The following is a 22,292-nucleotide window of genomic DNA, read 5'->3' on the forward strand; positions in this document are numbered from 1 at the left end:
ATGCCTAGGAGGAGTGAGCATCTTCTGCTGACCGGTCACACCCGTCGTGTGCTCGTGTGCTCTATGATGTATTATACATATGTATGTATTATATATGTTATATATTCAATATTGTATTATAAATGTATTAAATATTATGTATCATTATGTATGTACTAATATGTTGTATTCTAAAGATGTAGTACTAAAAATTAAAAAAGGTCGATACAGAGAAATATACCACTGTACAGAAAACGTAGGGAGCTAAGAAGTAAAAAACAGATGGGTTTTGCTAGAAATGTATGTTGCTAAATTGCACTACACAAGATGCAATTGAAATTTTTTCTACAAAAACGTCACCTCTGTGTCGCATTACTGATAGAGCTCTGGAAGACCTCGGAGCAACTTGAAGGATTGCATATTCCACTATACGTTTTTGCCGAATTCTAAAAGAAAAGCCTTGCCAGATAAGATGTCGATTCCAAAATTGTCTGGCAAAAATCAAACTATTATCAACAAACATTTCAAATCACCGATTTCATTATTAATCAGAGATGGCTTATAAAATAGCATATGCCTACTTTCTTATCTCTTTTTTAATAGGTTAATTTGATTGTAAATGGTTTTAATTGCAAATAATACATACTCATGGTTTTGACAAACGTTCCTATTAATACCTAATAAACTCTCCTTGACTTTTGCATATTGTGTAATAACGACTGGCAAAATCTCTCTCTCTCTCTCTCTCTCTCTTTCTCTTTCTCATGCTTTTAATGTCGGCAGGGCGTCAGAGAGCGGCTCAATTTTGTAAGTGGCTATTAACAAAAATGTGTCTGTCTAGAAGAAAACATATCAACAGTGCATTTAATTTTGAAACAAGCATTATAAAAACAATTCCTCATTTCTTCGATGTGCAGCCGAAATCCTTGCAAAGTAGTTCATGGTATTTCATGCGCATTGTTTTTTTTTGCCAAAAAAGCATAGGCTTGTTTTTAAAACCAGTAATTAATAAGAAAACAAAGAGATAAACTCCTCGCCAAAGTTATTCGCAAACAAAAAAGCAATGGATTTGACAAAACATTACTCTCTGTGTAACTTGGTATAGCGGAAGCTTCAACTTTCATATTGATGATGTTCAGATTTTTGTTTATTTTTGCTATATTGTGCTGTATATAGAAAGACTGGCAATTTGCATGTATATAAATGCCAAGATTGTCATACAAACATTCTGATTAAGTAATTAAAAACACGTTATTTCAAATCCTTGATGAATCTCTACTGAAACATTGTGCGAAAGTAAATATTCATTTGTTTACATCTTTTGATCAATAATAATTTTCCTAAAATTATAAATATGTGTAAAGTTTTTGTCATTGTCCATTAATTAATCAACGCTTTTCATTTATTAAATAATATACCAGAAAAACAAGCATTCTAAGAGTATTGTATAAGCAAAAATATACCCTACTGGCACCCTTCCTCCCATTTTAGAAACAATATTATTGTCGTTTTCTGCTAAATGAAGAAAACTCGATTAAAGATTTCTTTTAAATACAAACCCGATTGATATTGAAAAAGGGGTCGTTTTGAATTATGTCTTCGTCAAATGTGGGTAAATTAAGGTTCAATTAGGTCCATTCGGGTAAAAAGACGCAACGGCATAGCAGAGTAACCCACTCATGAATACAAGAGTTAAAAAATGAAAACTTTAAAACCAGTGGATAAAATGTAATGCAAGTCGAACTCGATGAGTGATGATTGGTGAGTTAGATTTGCACGACAAAGTCCCGTCTTCTCTTTTCTTACTTTTATAGTAATTGAATCTTAATCTAACCCGATTTTAAAAAGTATTCCTTGTTTACTTGTAGGGCTACACCGGTACGGGACTAAACATTAAAAGCTATGGGCAGCTGTCCTCAACTTGACTAAATATGTGTTATTTTTACAAACAAAAAATAATCAAGTTATTTAAAGAAAGTAGTTATGCCTTTAAGTTGTATATATTTAATACAATGTTTTTCCAATGAAAACTTTGACATGTTCAATTTTGATTTAATTTGTGTGCTTGTAAAAAGAGATTGCTCATGTTCACCGAAAATTCAAAGGGTTCCACTTTGTAACTATGTCCTACGCAATGTTTACTTTATACAATTTTTTGACAATGAAGTGTCTTGGCGATTGTTTTTATTGTGATTAAGCTGAGAATAATATGTATTTCATCTGACAAGCTTCTTCGATCACCTTCGAGTGGGTGAGCGAACGGCCAATTTACTTGGAATTTGTTATTTTACTTAATACAATGTCTATTATTTAAAAGCAAGTATGTCTGGCGTATACAGGGAAAAAAGAAAGGCGAAGTATTATGTGCAGTGAAAAAAAATCCGTTTGATCTGAAGTAAATAGAAGAGGTTTTAGATGTTTTCGTATTAAAGATTAATTCTTCTTTCACAAAGGCGCTTTAATGCAAGAATATTCCTTAGGAAAATAAAATGCTTAATTAAATATTTAGTTTCAATGCAGGCGTGTTTATTGACTGCACCAAAATAATTTCAATAAATAATTTTTAAATATTCGATGTAGAAGTACATGTTCAGTTACGTTTGTGTACAGCTATTTTGCTAAGAACAGTTTTGGATGTTTTTCAACTCCTCTTTGCGATCGGCTGCTGTGAATCTATTATGTTCAGTGGAAGTAGCCTGAGCACTCATTCGAATAAAAATTTTTTTTTACAAAATTAAAGTTCTTAAATGTTGTTAAAAACAGAGTAATATTTATTTGAATTATATGGTGAAAAGTAACATATGATAAATGAAACATGTATTCGCAAGCTTCAATAACAACAAGGATAATCAAAACTGAATCAGATAAAATTGTGTTAAAAATGAATTGTGTTGCTAAATGCAGTGTTAAGGGGAATGTACGTAATTAATCATAATATATCTGTGTATGTAAAAACAATCTATTCTGACCTTCTATTCAGACTGCAGGTACTTAAATTTTTTTTTAATATTTGGTTTTAAACCGACCAACACATAGACTGGAATACCTGCTAAACTTTTATGTGAATCTAGATACTTCTTAATTAACTGGAGGTGAATCAGCAATGCTCCAACATTGATCAAACAAGATAGAAATCAACTCGCTGAAAATTATTTGCACTTCGTTAATTTAACAAGCCATTGGCATCGATGAGTAAAATAAGCAATTAGAAATGACATTAAAAAACTTTGACTAAGTCAATAATTCAACTTTATAATTAAACAGGAAAGCGGCATTTGTTTAATTTCTTTTACAATACCCGTTTGGCTCAGGTTATTATGACTTGTGAAAATATGGGATTCCGCATTATCGATATCTATAGCACCCTGCATATACATGTAAATGTCATTAAGCCGAGTGTATTCTTAATTCATGTCCACTCTTTTTATATAAGGTTGAACTCGGCCAAATATCTCTGGCTTGTCCGTTAATCCCCTTTTCAGTGTTTAAATAAACTTAAACCAATGCCATTAGATGTTGACCTGATTCAATCTGTGAATGGGTACTATAGGAGCACTTAATTCGGCGCTCATTTAGAACGATTATTATGTTTAAAAATATGCATTAGTCCTGTTTTATGAGTTCTATGTCAATGACGTGATTTTTCTCAGTTTAACTTTGGTGTACAGCGGTTCCTTTTGCTCAGTGTCTTTTCATTATGTTCTTAGTCATGGACGTTATAACTGCCCTGTCGTTTTTATGTCTTTGGATACCGTGCCAGATGTACACCTTCACAAACGAACAGAACTTGCATACGGCTTTGTTTCCGACCAGTTACGACCGTAATCTGCGACCAGGAGACGATAGATCTACACCACTCCAAGTGAACATAACGTTTTATTTCAAGAGCATCAAGGAGTTTGACGAATCCATCAGCAAATTTTCTATCACGGGGGCTCTAGGTGTCCACTGGCTAGATCACCGCCTAACCTGGACCCCCGCCTCGTACGGCGGAGACCTGCAGACCACTTTAGTACCCCAGAAAAAAGTATGGATGCCATTCCTTGTCAACATGCTTATGTATGATCCTTTAGTAGAAGTTGGACATAGCGACATGAATGTGAGACTTGACAGTAATGGCCACATTTCCTGGGTTGCACCAAACATATTCGAGAGCACATGTGACGCCGACCTCTCGTACTATCCTTTCGATCTCCAGACTTGTTCTTTGCGGTTTTATCTACCTGGATACCTACAGACGGAGGTCTTGTTAGTTCCCATTCGTTCGACAATGGCAACGTCAGAGTACTCTCAAAATGCTCTTTGGGACGTAGTTGAGACTCAAATATACTCCGAAACAAATACCATGAACCTACAGGAGATTGTGATGTCCGTGAAAATGAAACGGCGATCTGTTTATTATATTTCTAGTTTGGTATTGCCTGTTGCATTACTTTCCTTCCTTCAACTGTTTGCCTTTTTGATGCCACCGTGTTGTGGTGAGCGTGTCGGGTTTGTGACGACAGTCCTTCTTGCCGTCGCTGTCTATCTGACACTCATTCAAGAAAAGCTCCCCGAGGGATCGGAACCCAGCGTGGCCTATCTCAGTTACAAACTTCTGGGAGACTTCATGGTGGGAGTTGTTATGACTGTGGGAGTTATAATAGGACTGAGATTCTATAGCAGGGAAGACAACGTGGAAATTCCAAATTACTTGCAGAGGTTTCACAAAATGATTCTCGGTGGGAAATTTTGCTTGAAAAGAGAGAAGCGGAAAGTGGCATGGACCGACAGCAATGTTGCCATGAATAATAAAGTGGAGGATAAAGATACCTATGACGATGATAAAGACAACGAATCGAGTCCGTCCTTGACCTGGAAAGATATTGGCCAAGCTACTGACCGCTTCTGTTTGGTTATGTTTGGATTTATGCTGATCAATTGCAACCTTGTGTATATAATTGTCATTTCTGTAATTCATTAGAAATCGAAATTATATATTCTAATTTAGAATATTATAATTTCTGGACTACCTATGGAGATTCAGACAATTGAATTATAAAAGAATTTCGGTAAACCATACGATTTCGTGAATTATCAGGAATTTAAGATCCGTACACGTTTTAAAGCTCATTTTTAAAGCAGCTGTAAGGTTTTTAATTAAATGAAGGCCTTGATGAAAAAAGAATAATCCCCATATATGTTTTGCTATCAAAAACGAACGTATTTCATTTGGAACAAAATGGCTTCGTTTTACATTACAAAGGAGAATTAGATTGCAGTTAAGTTGCTTTAATACAGAACATTCAAAATTTGAAGAGTCATTTGCCTATAAAAGTGTATTGCAGAAAGTCGTGCCATTAGTTAAAAAAAGTTTAAGACTTTAAAGAGGGTTTTGTATTGTGTGAAACGGATTCTATGTTTGCTATTCAGATTATATCATTACATTGACTGCTTCTAAAATCATTGAAAAATTTTATTACCGTGAATGAGGAAACTTTATGTTCATGTCAACGAAATCAAAACTTTCTTTTCTTTTCAAGGACAGGGTATCTTAAACATGTATTGAAGTACAACGTGAAAGCTTAGAAATTGACATTGAAGTTGTTTTCAACTTGATGTTTTATTTTGACGAACATGATTATTTTGCCGAAGGCTGAGTAGACCCCAAAGACCTTTAACGTGTAGCGATGAAGACAATGAAGATGGAAAATTGTTTTGATAACTCTTATATGTACCTTTAGATTGTAAGATACTTATATTTTGCAAAGTGGTTATTCTTGTTGTGTTGTTAAGGTTGTGATAACATTTATATTATCGGACTTTTAAAAATATCTTTTATATATATATATATATATATATAAAGTACTTTTTTAACGGAATTACTATTTTGGTTGTGAACATTGACTAATGTTGAATTATGTATTTTGTATCTTAAAGTTTGTTAAAGCTTATCAAATTAGATTAGTAATCCATCGTCATATAACTCATACGAAATGATGTTTATTGCACGGCATAAAGATATGGAACATTTGGAATGATTATACACTGATTACTACTGCAATAAACAAAAAAGCTTAAAATCATTTTTAACCGGGTTTTCCAACGGAAAAATCCGGTTATTAAAATGGTGAAAATGGCGGGCGGGCGGGCGGGCGGGCGGCTGCCAAAAGGGTACCCTCATTGTACGGATAACTCCTCCTACAGTTTTCAAGATAGGAAATTGTTCTTTTGCAGATCAATTGTACATATATCAGAGGTGTGCATATTGCTAGGATTTTGATTTCCGATTATTTATCGAAAAAATACCAGCTTTTGAACTTAGTCATTTTTTGGCAAAATATTGCATATAGGGAACCCTCATTGTACGGATAACTCCTCCTACAGTTTTCAAGATAGGAAGTTGTTCTTTTGCAGATCAATTGTACATATATCATAGGTGTGCATATTGCTAGGATTTTGATTTCCGATTATTTATCGAAAAAATACCAGCTTTTGAACTTAGTCATTTTTTGGCAAAATATTGCATATAGGGAACCCTCATTGTACGGATAACTCCTCCTACAGTTTTCAAGATAGGAAGTTGTTCTTTTGCAGATCAATTGTACATATATCATAGGTGTGCATATTGCTAGGATTTTGATTTCCGATAATTTATCGAAAAAATACCAGCTTTTGAACTTAGTCATTTTTTGGCAAAATGTTGCATATAGGGTACCCTCATTGTACGGATAACTCCTCCTACAGTTCTCAAGATAGGAAGTTGTTCTTTTGCAGATCAATTGTACATATATCAGAGGTGTGCATATTGCTAGGATTTTGATTTCTGATAATTTATCGAAAAAATACCAGCTTTTGAACTTAGTCATTTTTTGGCAAAATATTGCATATAGGGTACCTTCATTGTACGGATAACTCCTCCTACAGTTCTCAAGATAGGAAGTTGTTCTTTTGCAGATCAATTGTACATATATCAGAGGTGTGCATATTGCTAGGATTTTGATTTCCGATAATTTATGAAAAAAATACCAGCTTTTGAACTTAGTCATTTTTTGGCAAAATATTGCATATAGGGTACCCTCATTGTACGGATAACTCCTCCTACAGTTTTCAAGATAGGAAGTTGTTCTTTTGCAGATCAATTGTACATATATCAGAGGTGTGCATATTGCTAGGATTTTGATTTCCGATAATTTATAAAAAAAAAAATACTAGCTTTTGAACTTAGTCATTTTTTGGCAAAATGTTGCATATACATGTAGGGTACTCCATTTCACTGGATAAGGGTTGACATGGATTATGGATACAGTTTACATAAAAGAAAACCCGGTTTGCTGTCACATTGACAGCTTTTCACTTGTTAAGGTATTCAATGTATAAGGAGGGGTTATTGAACAATTTTAAATCATTTTAAACTAGTTAAATATGTATTGTTAGATAGCTACAAAAGTGAAATAAACCAAATTCACATGGCAGAAAACATTTAAGGAGCCGGTCATTTTGAACCTTAAAATTTTTAAGAAGTTATCTCCCCTTGATAAAAAAGAGAAAATTAAAATTCGTCAAAATATCTGCGGTAAATGGTTAATTTTATTTCATATTATAGTGAAGAGAAAGTTAATGCATGTATTAACCAAGAGAGTTTTACGAATTTAATTAGAGTTACTTTTTACAATATCTTAATAAAACATACGTTGCCCATAGACTTCAATGCAAAATTTTAAGGTGTATTTACATGTAGTTGGACCATAATCAAAATTTTAAATATTCCTTTGGTGGAGTATTTTTATTTGAATACACCTTCAAAATGATATCATGACCAATAGTATCGGACCATTCATTTATTAGGTACAAAATGTGGAAAACTAAGTTTTTGGAAAATGTTTAACCATGGACATCTAGAAATGTTTTCTGGAATACATGTGTATATTTCATGTTATTAACAGTCTTTTGAATCGAAGTACTAGTATTGTACATTCATAATGAAATGAAGAGCCTTTTTTCAATATTTTCTGTATTTATAATCAATGTATTTCACTACTTTTTGTACTACAATGCACTGTGTTCAATACTGAAAGATTTCTTTTATTAGTTGTAATATGTGCTCAACCAAATTTTATTTAATAAAAAAAATGTTGTGATGACAATTATACTGCTTCTATTTTCTTACTACAAAAACCACACTGATTACTCCAGTTGAATTACTTTATCGCTCGTTGTTAAGTTCAAGATGATTATGTTATGTATACGTTAAATATTGGTTTTAGAGTTTGAATAAAATCAAATTGTTTATAAATATCCTAGATATACATTCTCATCAGGTCAGTGTATGATTGGATGTATCAGATCAAGATGATGCAGCTCAGGGTCCCTTCATACTAATACAACTCTGTCATTGATCCAAAAACAAATAATCGGATAGAGGAAAGTGTGTTGCTCAAGAAGAAATCAAAGGTTTTTAAAGGATTAAAAAATCGGGCAGTCTTGAGCTTTCTAAGTATTCAGTTTCATTCTCTAACCATTAACTTGCAGAAAAGAGAATTTTGACAGCAGTGTGTAAATTTTATGACATAGAAATCACTTCAGCAATCATCTGTAATCGCTTATCCATTGGTAAGCCGTCAAGAGAAAGCTTCTCTTCGGTCACACATAATCTTAATTAATGCAATGAAACAATAAGTCAACAAGAAAACTTCTAAAGACAACATTTTTTTTTGGAAACTATTCAATATACTTGACTGTATGCGTGACTGTTAATTAAAGATCAACACCAACCACTTGAAAATTCTACACTACACTAGAAGCCATAATCCTGGTTTTCATAATAAATTTTTGGAAGGCCATATTTTTATTAGTTGTTTTCAATCCTTTTTACCAATAAAGAAAACTGCTCGGTTGGTCGAAATATGAAGAATGAATACATATTTTGCACAAATATATAAATATGAATAAATAAAACCACCACATTTTCGAAATTGAAAAAATGAATACATATTTTGCACAGATTTATCAATATAAATAAATAATACCACCACATTCTCTCATCCGACATAAAAAAAACTTTAAAACTTTCAAATCTTATCTATAACTACAATTGTTTTAGTGAATATAATGGTTTTCATGAATTTAATCACCCGACTCAACACTGGAAACTATAATTTTTTCTCCAATTTCTTAACAAATCGTGTCGGTGAGTCTTGAAAATCTCTTGAAATTTGCCAATCATAACTACATACTTAATTTATCTGCTCCACTTAATGGGATTAGAAAAGATGATTTTGAAAGATTGCACTATGCATCAATATTTGAATTTTTTATTCAACGGTAAATGACGACCGAAAACGTACAGGTATAGCATTAGTTTATATCTGAAGATTAAATTTAATTCTTTTACGACTCTTTTTGTTATTAACTGGTTTAAAAGGCTTGTCCGTTATTCGTTTCGTTCATTCACCGACATTTGGCAAGTTCTATGAGGTCACGGGTAATTAAGTAATAATTCCGTGTTATGAAATTAATATTTAATTAAACTTTTAAATAATGCATTAAATATAATAATCATGTTACGACGTATATTTTTGGATACAATTTTAAATGATTATGCAATTTTAAAGATCTTTTAAACACTTTTTTTAATTTCCCGTTTACAAACACTTCTTTAAACTTTTACACTACTTCATTCTTATTTCACGATTCTTAAAAACAATAATATTAACATCCAAAGGTATATATAGCATATTTATCATGATTTATCATTTGAAGGTCGGCGATGCGTTTCCCAATTCTTTTGTACGAGACTCGGAAAAAAATACAAGCGGTTTGAATAACTCCGCCCAAATACGTGACGTGGTTCAATTTCATGTCTATCAACACCAAAGGACACACCAGATTGAGATATTGAATGAAGGACGATGAAATAAAAAGATATCCATTAAATCTTATCAAAATCATCGTTAACGCAAATAGGAGATGAATAATAGACAATAATTATATAGTATCGTTCAAATAAGAATAAAAATATATAGATTTATATTAGTAATTCACTTTGCAGGGAACGTTTATCTTAGCACCACTCGCATTAACTCCTATTTGCACTCAAATCAATGTACATTTTAGTCCAGATGTACAATACAATGCAGAAGTAAGAACATTATATCTATTTGGAAACTAATACGACTGAAATCTACACGCCCCGTTTATCGACTAGTCGAAAACTACAGCGATCTAAGAAAAATCACGGACTGCACGAAATAATCATGATAATGTCCTACTCAAATACCCATAATTAACAAATTGGCCGTTTCTTTTAGCTAACGTACTGATATACGTTAACAGTAATTTACTTAATTTAACTTTCTTTTTACAATCGATTTATAAATTAAAGGAAAGATGTAAATATAAACAATAAAATACTTTCTTTGATGATTAATGCGGGTTATGAAGGTAGCGATCATTGCAATGCATAACCCTCCAACGCATGTTCTGTGTTAGTGGGTTATGTATTTTTCTGCAATGTCGCCACTGTCATATCCTGCATGAATCAACAAAGAAAGCATTTTGTTGTTTAAATAAATAGTCAATATGAATTCTATATAAAGCTTGAAGATATGCTATTTAAAAAACTTCAAAAAAGAATGTTTAAAAGAAAGCACACAAACTTCAATAAACATATACAGTAGTAAATACTTTTTATTTACAATTTTTACTGGTAAGTGTTGTATATGCATGCCTGGATCATGTCAAGGGAGAAAAAAGCATAAATGTTTCATAGGTGAAAAAGCAACTCTCCACCTATCAAGTATGAATTACATATCTGCGCGTAAATTTTTATTAATTGGTGCTTGGGTCGTTCCATCAGTTGGGTTTTTTTTATTTAGCCCACCATATCTAATGTCGATTTTGTTAAACAGTTGATTTAAATATTCGAACGTTGAAACGACGAGGAATAACTCTGACTGATTCATTGACAATCGTAAGTCAAAAGATTTAATTATCTTAGAATGACATTTCTGTTGTGATATGTATAAATTAACGCGTAATATCATCAATAATATATAGTTATTTGCGACTCTAAAAGGTACAACAAATAAAAACGGATGTTCATTTTAATATATGTACATGATAGAACGTCAACACAATATATCCATAACAGAAAATGAATTTCCTAACGTAAACTGCACCGTCTTCGTATTTTAGTAACAAGTAGTTGATTGTGTGGTGCACATGCGTACGTTGTTATCAAACGTGTAACCCTGAGGACATTGGTTGATAGATGGACCATTGATCAGACATTCTAGGACGTAGTTACACCCCTTACAGGACTGATGGTACCCGATCCCGATGTAAATACAATCAGACATATCATGGCATCCCGCTGAAAGTAATAATTGTTGTTATAAATTAGATTAAAACATAAAAACGTTAAGGGTGTTGTTTACTCAGGGTTTGAGTTCTCGAATTCGGATTGTTATAAAGTTCAATGTCATGAGTAAGATTTGTTCTAAACACAAAAAGTATCTGTGAAATGAATTAGTATTGACATAACATTCGATATTTCTACTATATTATGGAATTATGCCAAAACAAAAATAGACTTTTAGCCAAACAGAGGAAATTCGGACTAACTTTTGCAGATATTGTTTTCTGCTAAAACATTTTTGGAAGTACTCTGATATTAAAAGTTAAGATTTTATATTTTAGTCTATATAATTTTGCATATTTTCTGGTAGTTTTACCCCATTTATTCATTATAATAACCGTATGGCATGAATTTAAAAATATTGAAATATGCTTAAAAACGAGAAAAGACACCATATCTCAAAATTTTGATCATTGACCTCATATAAATTATATGCCAACAGAATAAGATCAATATAAGTAGTTTAATACTACAAATGTTTTTGTATTATCATCATTCAATTTTTTGTAAAATTGGATCAAAAATGGGTAGGAATTTGAAAAGTGATAGAGGAAATTCGGACTAGAATATTTATAAAAATTGTGAAGGAAAACTTAATGCTTTGTATGTATTTAGTGTCACTGCCATTCATAAATTGTATTTTATATTCAAAAGTGTTGAGCAATTTGTATTATTTTCACAATTAAGAAAATCTCAATCATAGTGTAAAATTTTAAGTGATTTTCCTTTAATTTTCCAAAAATATGCAATGGCCATTAACTCAAAAAGTAGGTCATTGACCTACTTTTTTGAAAATGAAAAAAAACACTACAATAAAAGGTCTATAACACACAATAGTTGGTTTTTCATTGTCATCAGTGGAATTTTTTTTCATTCTGAGTAAATGTCATCCTTAAGACAAATTTTCAAAACTTCAGAAAATCGTGATCACGTCATTATGAGCGTATGTTAAAGTGTACAAGTGTAACATTGGCTAAAGAGGGTTATCAGAAAAAATTACTAGCTATATAACATTATTTGAGAAAAGTAAAGTCTAAATGATAGACAGAAAGGTGTAACATTTTATTTTATTACCATTTCATGACGAAGGAATGAATGAGAAACTGAAATAATACCTAAAAAGTGCGACTGTCCAGACTGGCCGTTTGACGTAGTTGAGGTAGCTCCTGATTTTTGTGTAGTGGTTGTTGTTCTTGGAGTAGTGACAGACTGTGAGTGTGATCCATGTGTTCCAACATATCCACCACTAGTCACCGACCCAGTACCACCTGTACCAGTTCCGCTTCCGGACCCACTACTTCCTGTGTTAGTTCCAGTTCCTGTTCCACCGCTTCCGGTACCCGAATTTCCTGTTCCAGAAGCTCCGGATCCTGACGACATCGTTGTGGCTGGAGGAGTCTGTGTTGTGGCGGGCCCGGGATAAGTCCAGTCTAATTATTAATTCAAAGTATACGAATTCATAATTTTGATTGTTATGGAAAGATTTACTACAAGGGTTTCCGTTTTTAAACAAACTGTAACACAAAACTTAATGCATTTTCTAAAAATTCATTATGATAAACAATTTTGCTTTTTTATAGAGATATCTTGCTAAACTTCTGGACAATTGTGTAGTGGTTTTTTTAAATGTCAAATGGGTATTAAATACCTCATTTTGTTATCTTTACGTTTCACAATCCCGCAGAATATTTTGAAATTATACGTCAAAAGAAGATTATCAAGATAACTTTATTGTTATTATTGAAATATAATTTCAAAACATATGGGACATATACAGACGTTTTAAGTTTACAGATATTGAGAGAAACGCCGATCTTAATTCACTTTACAAAACGCAAGCTTTACCATCATACGTCTAAAGGTTATATTTACATTAATTTTTGTTTAAATCCACTGAAACCCTAACTCATATAATATAATAATATTTGAAATTTACAAAAAAAATGGGCTAGCACACAAAATAGTATGTAAAAATTGGTCAACATTTTCAACTGGTGTGAGCATTTACATTTTTTTTTTATAAAATACGTTTGACAACAACTCATGCAATTATCCACTTATAAGTAGGGAGCTATAATTTAACCATTTGTATATGATAAAGAGTGAAGTATTCAAACTGTACTGTGATGGTTTTTGTTATGACTTACATTTTTTCTTTTCGCATATATAGTTAACTGGTGAATTACAATTAACGTCATTGAGTTCAGAGTCTACAAATTCTGCGCAATGTTCCGTTCCAGCGAAGTTATCGGGATTTCCTTTCTTCCAAGGCCTAGAAAACATGAAAATAGGCTGTTGCAGTTGTACAAAACCAATGTTATATGTATTTATTTCAGTTACTTTCTAAACTATTCTCAATGAGAATGACGTACACTACGTTGACGTCATGTGGGGCGCCGTTCACCCACTTAAAGTTTTGTGAATCTGTCCGAGGGGCATTGGACATCCCTATCCACACCTGGTACAGGAAACTTGGAAAGAACGTTTTCTTTATGCCGTCAAGTTCCTGCTTAACCCAAGCCTAAAATGCCAAAAAAAGGAAATGATTGTGATAAAATAACACAGGTAAATAAGAAATCCCAAAAGTCTCGTGAATGATTTTCAAATTTTATTTTTCTTACTGCTTCCTGTACGTCATCCACTACCAATAGATCCCCCTGTTGCAGACGACAAGTCTTTCGTGCGTCATCAAATGTTTTTGCATCACGTGTCGTTATCAAATAACAAGTATCACTTCCGGGTCTCTCTTTCCATCCTTGTGGACAAACGCCGTACGGATCTATGGACATAGAGATCAGTGATTAATTAAACCAAGATAAATAACTACAAAATTTAACATCATGATTGACAGAACAAAGGTATATTACCTGATTTGGAGGGACAACCGAGCACCTCAAATCGAAGGGTGATGTGATTCCTCCAATCAACAGGTCGGATTCTCAGATACTTGGCGATGATTGGACACCCAAACATGTTTGTTACTTCCGATTCTTGATCATTATTTCCATTGAATACCTAAACAACATTCGTTTGTTAAATAAATGAATTTATTGGTATTAATATCGAATATAGAAGTGATCGGAGTCTCAACGAGAGTGCCACTACTTTGAAAAATTCTATTATCTGTCCATGTTTAAGACATATTAATACGTTTATTGAATATATATACTTATATGTTATTAACACGGTAACCAGACTGAAAGTTGGTATATAAACATAACTTACGATCGGGTTTCCGTTAGAATCTTTCACAGGATCAAAGTGAACGCCGTCCACGCTATATTCTACGGTGTATTTAGTGACGTGTTCGAAGCAGCACTGTGTATGGAAGTCGATGTTTCTGCCCTGTGTTATCACTCCTCTTACAATGCTTTGTGAGTTAAATTGGACCTGTTTAAAGATTTAAGTATCAGAATAGAATATTCATTGAATGCGTATTCTAATATCAGTATTTATGTGACAGAAGGAAATAGGTCTTTAGTTTCCAAAACTAGCATGGCTGCAGAGTTCCCTGCAGTGTCACCACACCTGAATATACTGGTTCTTGTCGTTGACTCTTGCCGACCATCCTCCATTAAGGTATGTTCCGTTCTGGAAGCTCTGGCTAAAACTGTAAAGCCGACCCCGATACGGTGCGTAGTTGTCGCCCGAGGAGTTACTGTACGTGGAGGATGATGTGATCTGGTTATCTGGGACTCCGCGGGGGCCGGTCACTAGATTCCCGTGACAGACATCTGGTCCTGAACCACCCAAACAACATTCCGTATATTCTTTTTTTCATTCATATTTTTTAAATTATATGCAAAAAATTCAGTTTATCGTTACCTTGATTTTGTTTTGCTCGGGCAGTTGTCATGGCAACTGTAGTTGTAGTAGTAGTCATCGGAGTTGTGGTCGGAAGAGGGTTACAGTCCCACAGGATGTCGAGATACTTTGGAATGCTGGGACAAGGATCTTCTCCCAGAGTTCCAGCGTCCGCAGACAACTGACATACGTCGTGTCCGTTACATCTCTGAGCCACTAATCCTGTTACGCGCCCAGAGGAATAACAGTCGATGGTGAGGTCCTTCTTACAAACAATGGAGTTAGTCCGACCGAAATTGACAGTTCTTATTTGTATGGTTGTACCAGCGGGACACGAGAGAGGTTTTGTGTCGAATTCACAGACAATCTTATTATTGCTGGCAGCTGAAATTTGCAATACAAGTATGTATACCAGGATACAATTCATCTTAGAACTATGAAGCATGACACTGTCAATTTTATGACGTACATTTTAAGATTTTTGAAATAAATAGTAAATCAAAAACTTACCAAAAACAATGGCAGGAAATACTAAAAATAGTAAAATAACAATAATTATTTGATTTTTATTCATCCTTTAAAGTTTTAAAATATATGACAGTTTTACAATTTGTATGCATTCCAAGAATGTTTAAGTATAACATTCTTTCAATGTTTAAGAAGGGTTTCATCAACTTTGGAAATGTAAAAAATATGGCAACCCAGAAAAATTATACATAGATATCAGAAAGAATTTTACGTAAAGTGACTAAAATTATGTTTCTAGAAGATATCAATGCTGCCAAATAAAACATAACATGGATCTAATACAAACCTGTTAAATAAATTAATCCCAGAGAATACATTTTATGAGTATTTTAAGACAATTTTTTTTCAGAGTAGCTCAACTCGTTAAATAAGCAAGTGCGCTGCTTTTCAAAACCAATACATCTCCCTCCAGTTCAACAACTTTGAATTTGATCTGGATAGAGACACCCTGTTTATAAACTTAGATAGAAACCTAAGCCCCCACCCCACAAAAGTAAACGACGAATTTTATCTCGACCGTGTCATAATACTTTTAACAAGGTTGGATATAATGGATTTGTTTGCAATATCTGAACTCTGAAGTCGTGACTTATGTGTCACGTGACGGAACAACAATGACCATTCAATTATATCAATGAACATCTACTGGTCAGAGAGAATGTGGTTGCTAGGAAGAAGCGATATCATGAGAATATTTGTTGTTTATGACGTCATATGTGATTTTTTTTCGCGTGGTCGGATGCAAAAGCAACCATGTACATTTTCGTCACGAAAATTTTGTACTTTAAGTTGAACTGAAAACCGGATATGTGCGCACACGTGCGTCATGACCAACATTTTTTTTTAATTTGTTCCTGCTACTCTCGCCAATTGTTTTCTTTTGTTTACGATAGGTCGCAGATAGTAATCGAAAAAGCCACTGTGAAGCTGTGAAGGCTTGTTCACAAAAAAGTTTTTGAGGTATGAACACCTCGGAATTAGGATATACACTTTTTTTGAACAATTTAATTAACAATATCTTCAGTTGGTCTTGTTGACCAAAAGCAAATCTATCGTTAACTTTTTATTTGTAAGTTACGAGTTAAAAATTCAACTGTGCATTTTTCATCATTAACTAACTATAAATACATTTTCAGATCAAAAATAATTTTCTTATATTATGTAATCTTATTCAAATTAAGACATTAAAGTCTTTCATACCACATAGAGAATGTTGCAAATACATGTCATATAAACTTAAAAATATAGGGTTTTATTATTTCATGGTATTTACATCACCGCGACAAACATTCCCCATACATGGTATGGCGACTTTTGATGTTTGTGATTATAGCTCCATAAAAATAAAAGAGCAAAATACTGTTATTTTTTGTTTTTCCAAGATAGCATTATTTATATAGGATTTACTAGAAAGATTAATCCTGTTTAATATATACCGAGTACGAAAATCTTTGAAATGTGGGAGATAGTTATCTTATAGATACATGTATATAGGGTCATGGATGGAGGTTTATGGCAAGCTTCACTCATTAACTTTGTCTAAGTACTACCATTAGTCAGACAGGCATTTTTAATACACAATAATCTCTAATCTTCAAATACTGTCCTTGTTTTGTCTGTTTTTATAAACACCATATCTAGAAATCCCTATAATCCGGGATCTCTTAATCCTCTTGTTTTCTGGTTTCGACTTTCTTGACTGGTGGAGATTTAAACTACTTGGTTTCAATGTAAACACGGAACGAGTTGTAAAATGTATGTTAACGTTAAACGATTATACAGTAGATATTTAAATTAACTTTATTTGTAGTTGTTTATATGACAAAGATTCAATAAAGTTTTGTCTTCGAAAAATGAAAAGCATGCACGAGATGCGCTTTAAGGTTTAGTAATTAGCTCTAAATCAATAAATCTAGATTATACATGTACATTTCTACACACGTTGCTTGTTTACAGCTAACCTAGAACACATAATATCTCCCCTGTAGGAAATAATCCAGTAAATCGAGAGGTATGTGTACATGTATGTAATTACATGGGCATTACACTTAATATCTAAATTATTACCAGCACCATTTTGTGTATTGAAACCGTCTTAACAAACAAATCGATTTGGGTCATTATAAAGTTATAAATATAAATCACTCGCAATATCAGAGGGAGGTATTTTGCAACTGTTTGTTCAAGAGATCTACATGTATGTACGTCAAACCAACCACCAATCGAATGATCAAACTTGCGTGAAGTTCATGAAACTCGGATTCGTGACTGAAGTGGATTTAAGTGATTTAGAAATACCCTTTGAATCTAATACCAACGAAAAGAAAAATACAAAGGAATAAAAATCGCAAACAAGTAAGTACGTAATACCGATTATTGTGTCTTTTACCCCGAAACTTAGTATCGAGGTATCAAAGTTGTTTCAATCTCTAAAAACGGCATGCAATAAGAAGATGCTCTAAATTCTATGAAAACAGGATTATTAAAAAAAAAATTCTTTTAAATAACAATTTGAATTTGAAGAACGTTGAACGTATAGTTACATGTTATTCGGAAAGCAATCAAAAGATTGAGCATTTCTAATTTTTATCGAATTAAAAAAAATGATCATGTTCGGCTTATGATTCCTTCTATTCTGTATTCTACCATTTCTTTTATTCTCATTTGTAAACAGTCAAAATGGCGCTTTCGTGCGGAGGAAAATGTATGAAGATATTCCTAGTGGTGGTGAACTCACTGTTTATGGTAACGTTCTATTTACTTACGTATTCAACGCCTTTTTAATCTATACACTAATGCTTTATTGATTTTCTTTACTTTGATAAACTTTTAAACTTTTTTTTTACGAAACTTGTTACAGTCCAAGTCTTTTTGGACGTTGCACATGATATGTATAAAACGTAGTTAGATTGTATTATAATTGTTTTCCGCTTTGAGAACATTCTTGCGTAATTATATAATATAAAATTGCCAAATGTTTAACCAGTCTGCGAGTGTCTTTGGGATTTCGTCGGCAAACCATTTAAACGCACGCTTCATGCAAAAGTTAAATCAAATCTGTGTTGACCTTTTCATCATGGTTTTACAAAATAAATTCTATTTATTCATAGTGAACCCTAGTTGATCAGATAATTGATTTGAATGATCTGATAGCTGTAAATCAAAATCTCGGTATTTGGATTAATGCACATGTTTGGAATTTAAATTTTTATGTACATGTATAGAGTATGCAACAAATATTTTTTTTAAAGAAAAGGGGTCCGGTTAAAGTCGAGAAAAAGGGTTGATTGAAGGAATAATCAAATTCACGCTATAACATTTATAGACTGAGAATAAAAACATGATTTATAATAGAATTGCCTTTTTTTACCTTTTTCTACACATTCCATCATATAACTATAAAGGATTGATGAATATTAAAACAATGTCGAAGACAGTTTTTAATCTATGTTTAATCGTACTATTTAAGAGATCGGTAAAGAATTTCAACACATTGTTTTCAGCTGCTCGGGCTCGGCCTCCTAATACCAGGAATTTTGATGCTAGTAGACGTTGATGTCATCAATGATCAAATCCTCCCCCTGTTGCAACAGTTGTCTTTTGGAGCTTTGAATGTGGGTGACCTTGCCAAGGGTCTGTCCGTGACCTTAATTGTCTTTGGGGCCTTTGTTCTTATCGTGTCCATGTTTGGTTGTTGTGGAGCCTTTTGTCAGCAAAGACTTTGCTTGGTCGTTGTGAGTAGAGTGTAAATATATGGTAATTGTGTGATATACTGTGGTTTCATCAATATTCGTTGAATACCAATTTTCGTGGATTTCGTTGTTGAGTTGATCCATGAATGTTAACGTTCATTGAAATGCAATTCTATTAACATATATTTTGTATTGAAAGGGTCACTGGCCACGAATTTACGTATCCTTGAAACTGTGATGTTCACTTTATCCTTGAAAATTGATACCCTTGAATATTAATGAAACCACATGCAGTACACTTCTTCTTTGTTAATAAAAAGGGGTTATACACGACGTTTCTATGTCTGTTTCAGTATGCTGCATTTGTACTGATTTTCTTCCTGGCCAAGCTGGTTGTTGTCATCCTCTGGTTTGTCTGGAATGACAAGGTAAGAACAAACACAGATCTTTGTTGTTTCTCATTGGAAGATCAATGAAGCTTTCAAAAGGAGGGAAATGTCAAAGATCGAAATCAGACACAAGTTTAATTTACCTTTATGAGACTCTCAAGATTGCGTTCATCACAATGCCAGTCAAGCATCAATGCCAGCCGTGTTGTGTTTTCAGATCCAGACTTGGATGAAGACGGAGTTACTTAGTCAGCTTCATAACAACTACAAAAACAATGATCTGACCTCCCACGAAATATCTTCTGCCTGGAACTACATGTTTATGTCTGTAAGTTGTATTCTGACTCGATACTGAGAAAAGTAACGTAGTATGCATGTTACGGGTGAAATTGTGGTAACTTTGCTTTCACACTTTTTCGAGTGATTGTATGGTCATTTATTTATTCAGCTGTCTTGCTGCGGAGTGAATGCTGTCACCGGAACCACAAACGACTTTGACTCCTCTGTCTGGATAGCCAGCGCCGGAAGTAAAAATATTCCGACATTTTGTTGTACTGGTGTCACCGCCTCAAACTATGCCACACACTCAGACTCTACTTGCACAGATGGTGTCACGGCGAATTTCTACACCAAAGTAAGTGTTCACATCAGAAGTAAGAATTAAAATAATGATTGCAAGGTAAAAAGAAGAAAAAACAATATTTTACGTTTTGTTTAGTAACTTTTACACATTATATCATTTTTCTGTTCTCTGTCACCTTTAAAATGGAAATAGGTCAAAAAATCCTCTTCCGATTTTTTTCGAAGATATTAATATATCTAATTTAGATTAGCATTTTTGTAACTATTGCCTAAATGGCGAAAGTGATGATTAATCTAGATATCCGGATTTCCGCAGAGTCTGTGTAAGATTAGTTTTATGAAATAAACCACAGCCCCCCCCCCCCCCCCCCCCGGCCGGTTTTCAGGATTAGTATCATGTATCATGGCTATTATATTTACAGGGCTGTTATGACGCCACGTACGACTTACTAAGCTCCTACAGCACGGCCTTCATCGCCATTTTGGTCATCATCCTATTAGTGGAGGTAAGTAATTGGACTAATACAACTGGACAGTTTAAAGTGACATATTACGTGGGACCATAATTTGGTGGGACACATTGAAATCAAAACATTCTCTTTTATTCCGGGTACATTACTACATGTAGTATATGTTAGCAGTTCATATCTGTGTTAAACGTAACAAACCATTTCTGTTCTCCATATGGACATTGTAGCTGTTGTCAATTTTGGCGGGACTTCTTCTAATACATAGTATTAATCAGTCACGGATCAGAAATGGAAAACGGAATGGTGTATAGGTACCCAACGCGCATGCTCAATGTCTGCATTATATGATGGTTATTTGGCAACCTTATTTACAGAAGCAATTAATTCTTTATTTGTTATATTTACAAGCCACTGGGGGACTTTTGTATTATTTAAAGGATTCACTTTATGGCCTGTTTATTGGTGTGGAGCACGGTTATCCATTAATAATTCATTGTTTGTCCTCCATTGCATCTTGCAATTCGTATATGTATTTAGGTTCGGGGTTATTTTGGCACCAAGTACAATTTTAGCATCAAGGAATGTGTACTATGTGTTTAAGTGTTTGCTCCTATGTTTTTTTAAGCCATCTTGTAAAAAATATTTATCGTAAATAAATTTAGAAGTTCTTAGTAAAAGCAAAAACAATGAATAACAATTTTCCCTATTTATTTCCTAAAACATTGCAATAACATATTTTTACATGTGTATATTTATAGCTGGTGGCCTTTATTGGATCCATTGTTATTATAAAACAAGGCGGGGAGGATGGCAAAAGTCTGTCTGGAGCTGCCAAAATTGTATAAACCAATCAAACACGGGTTAACGTCAGCAAGTTAATAGATCTTGTGCACAAGGAACATTACTATAATTCTTGGATTCCGTCAAATTTTATCCGTCTTTTATAGTAATTTTACTTCTATGCATGTTCTGTTTTCTATCATGCAAATTATTTATATATTTATGATTGGAAAATTGTTTCGAAGATTTAAACTTGGATTTTCTTTTATATACAATGTACATGTATTTACCATTGTGCCATTTGACTACAAAGTTATTGAAGCTTAAAGTATGGAAACTTGAGTTTGGTGACACACACATACACATTTAAACTTCTTTGTATCAATGTTTAACTTGTTGTACACCTTTTGATACTTGATTCCTGCAAGTCTACGTTTCTCATTTTTAGAAATATTGTGTTGTGTGTTTTAAAAAATTTGACTTTTTCTTAAGGTAGAAAAAAAATTTTTTGAATACAATTAAATAATAGGTTGATTTTCTCTGTATTTTTCATATATTAAAAATAAAATCATGTTTTATGTAAAGCCTGTTATTACATTTGTTCTTATGTTATACAAATCTACGTTTACTCATTTTCAGAAATATTGTGTTTTGTTTTTAAAAATTTGGA

The 22,292-nt window shown here is 33.2% G+C and overlaps 3 protein-coding genes across 4 annotated transcripts; 2 read left to right on the plus strand and 1 right to left on the minus strand.

Moving 5' to 3' along the window:
- The first annotated feature begins 3,739 nt into the window (after positions 1-3,739).
- LOC105321253 (neuronal acetylcholine receptor subunit alpha-3) lies at positions 3,740-4,942 on the plus strand. Its single transcript, XM_011419516.4, has one exon. It carries the CDS (start codon positions 3,740-3,742, stop codon positions 4,940-4,942), a length of 1,203 nt encoding a protein of 400 aa, XP_011417818.4.
- Positions 4,943-10,653: 5,711 nt separating this feature from the next.
- On the minus strand, positions 10,654-16,153 carry LOC105321216 (uncharacterized). Its single transcript, XM_011419470.4, has 11 exons — positions 15,996-16,153; positions 15,692-15,712; positions 15,203-15,565; positions 14,906-15,117; positions 14,603-14,767; positions 14,245-14,392; positions 13,999-14,156; positions 13,750-13,898; positions 13,525-13,649; positions 12,493-12,807; positions 10,654-11,332 (listed from the first exon to the last, which is right to left on the minus strand). The coding sequence occupies exons 1-11, from the start codon at positions 16,024-16,026 to the stop codon at positions 11,151-11,153; spliced, it is 1,869 nt and encodes a 622-aa protein (XP_011417772.3). The 5' UTR covers positions 16,027-16,153; the 3' UTR covers positions 10,654-11,150.
- A 1,531-nt stretch (positions 16,154-17,684) lies between these two features.
- Positions 17,685-22,172, plus strand: LOC105321215 (tetraspanin-9). Of its 2 annotated transcripts, none has more exons than XM_011419469.4 (8): positions 17,685-18,068; positions 18,384-18,454; positions 19,213-19,443; positions 19,755-19,829; positions 20,008-20,118; positions 20,239-20,424; positions 20,795-20,878; positions 21,601-22,172. In XM_011419469.4, the coding sequence occupies exons 2-8, from the start codon at positions 18,389-18,391 to the stop codon at positions 21,685-21,687; spliced, it is 840 nt and encodes a 279-aa protein (XP_011417771.3). In that variant the 5' UTR covers positions 17,685-18,068; positions 18,384-18,388; the 3' UTR covers positions 21,688-22,172. The 2 variants fall into 2 exon arrangements, with proteins under 2 accessions (XP_011417771.3, XP_011417770.3); XM_011419468.4 differs by having other exon boundaries at positions 17,688-18,064; positions 21,601-22,171.
- The last annotated feature ends 120 nt before the right edge of the window (positions 22,173-22,292 follow it).

Source organism: Magallana gigas, chromosome 2 (genome assembly GCF_963853765.1).
Source record: "Magallana gigas chromosome 2, xbMagGiga1.1, whole genome shotgun sequence".
Classification (NCBI taxonomy): Eukaryota; Metazoa; Mollusca; class Bivalvia; order Ostreida; family Ostreidae; genus Magallana; species Magallana gigas.

Coding starts and splice junctions, on each gene's coding strand:
- LOC105321253 (XM_011419516.4), top strand. CDS start 3,740: ATGTACACCTTCACAAACGAACAGAACTTGCATACGGCTTTGTTTCCG.
- LOC105321216 (XM_011419470.4), bottom strand. CDS start 16,026: ATGTATTCTCTGGGATTAATTTATTTAACAG. Junction 15,118..15,202: donor CCGAGCAAAACAAAATCAAG/GTAACGATAAAC, acceptor TGGGTGGTTCAG/GACCAGATGTCTGTCACGGG. Junction 12,808..13,524: donor TATATGCGAAAAGAAAAAAT/GTAAGTCATAAC, acceptor ATTAATAATTAG/ACTGGACTTATCCCGGGCCC.
- LOC105321215 (XM_011419469.4), top strand. CDS start 18,389: ATGGCGCTTTCGTGCGGAGGAAAATGTATGAAGATATTCCTAGTGGTG. Junction 18,455..19,212: donor TGGTGAACTCACTGTTTATG/GTAACGTTCTAT, acceptor CATTGTTTTCAG/CTGCTCGGGCTCGGCCTCCT. Junction 20,879..21,600: donor TCATCATCCTATTAGTGGAG/GTAAGTAATTGG, acceptor GTATATTTATAG/CTGGTGGCCTTTATTGGATC.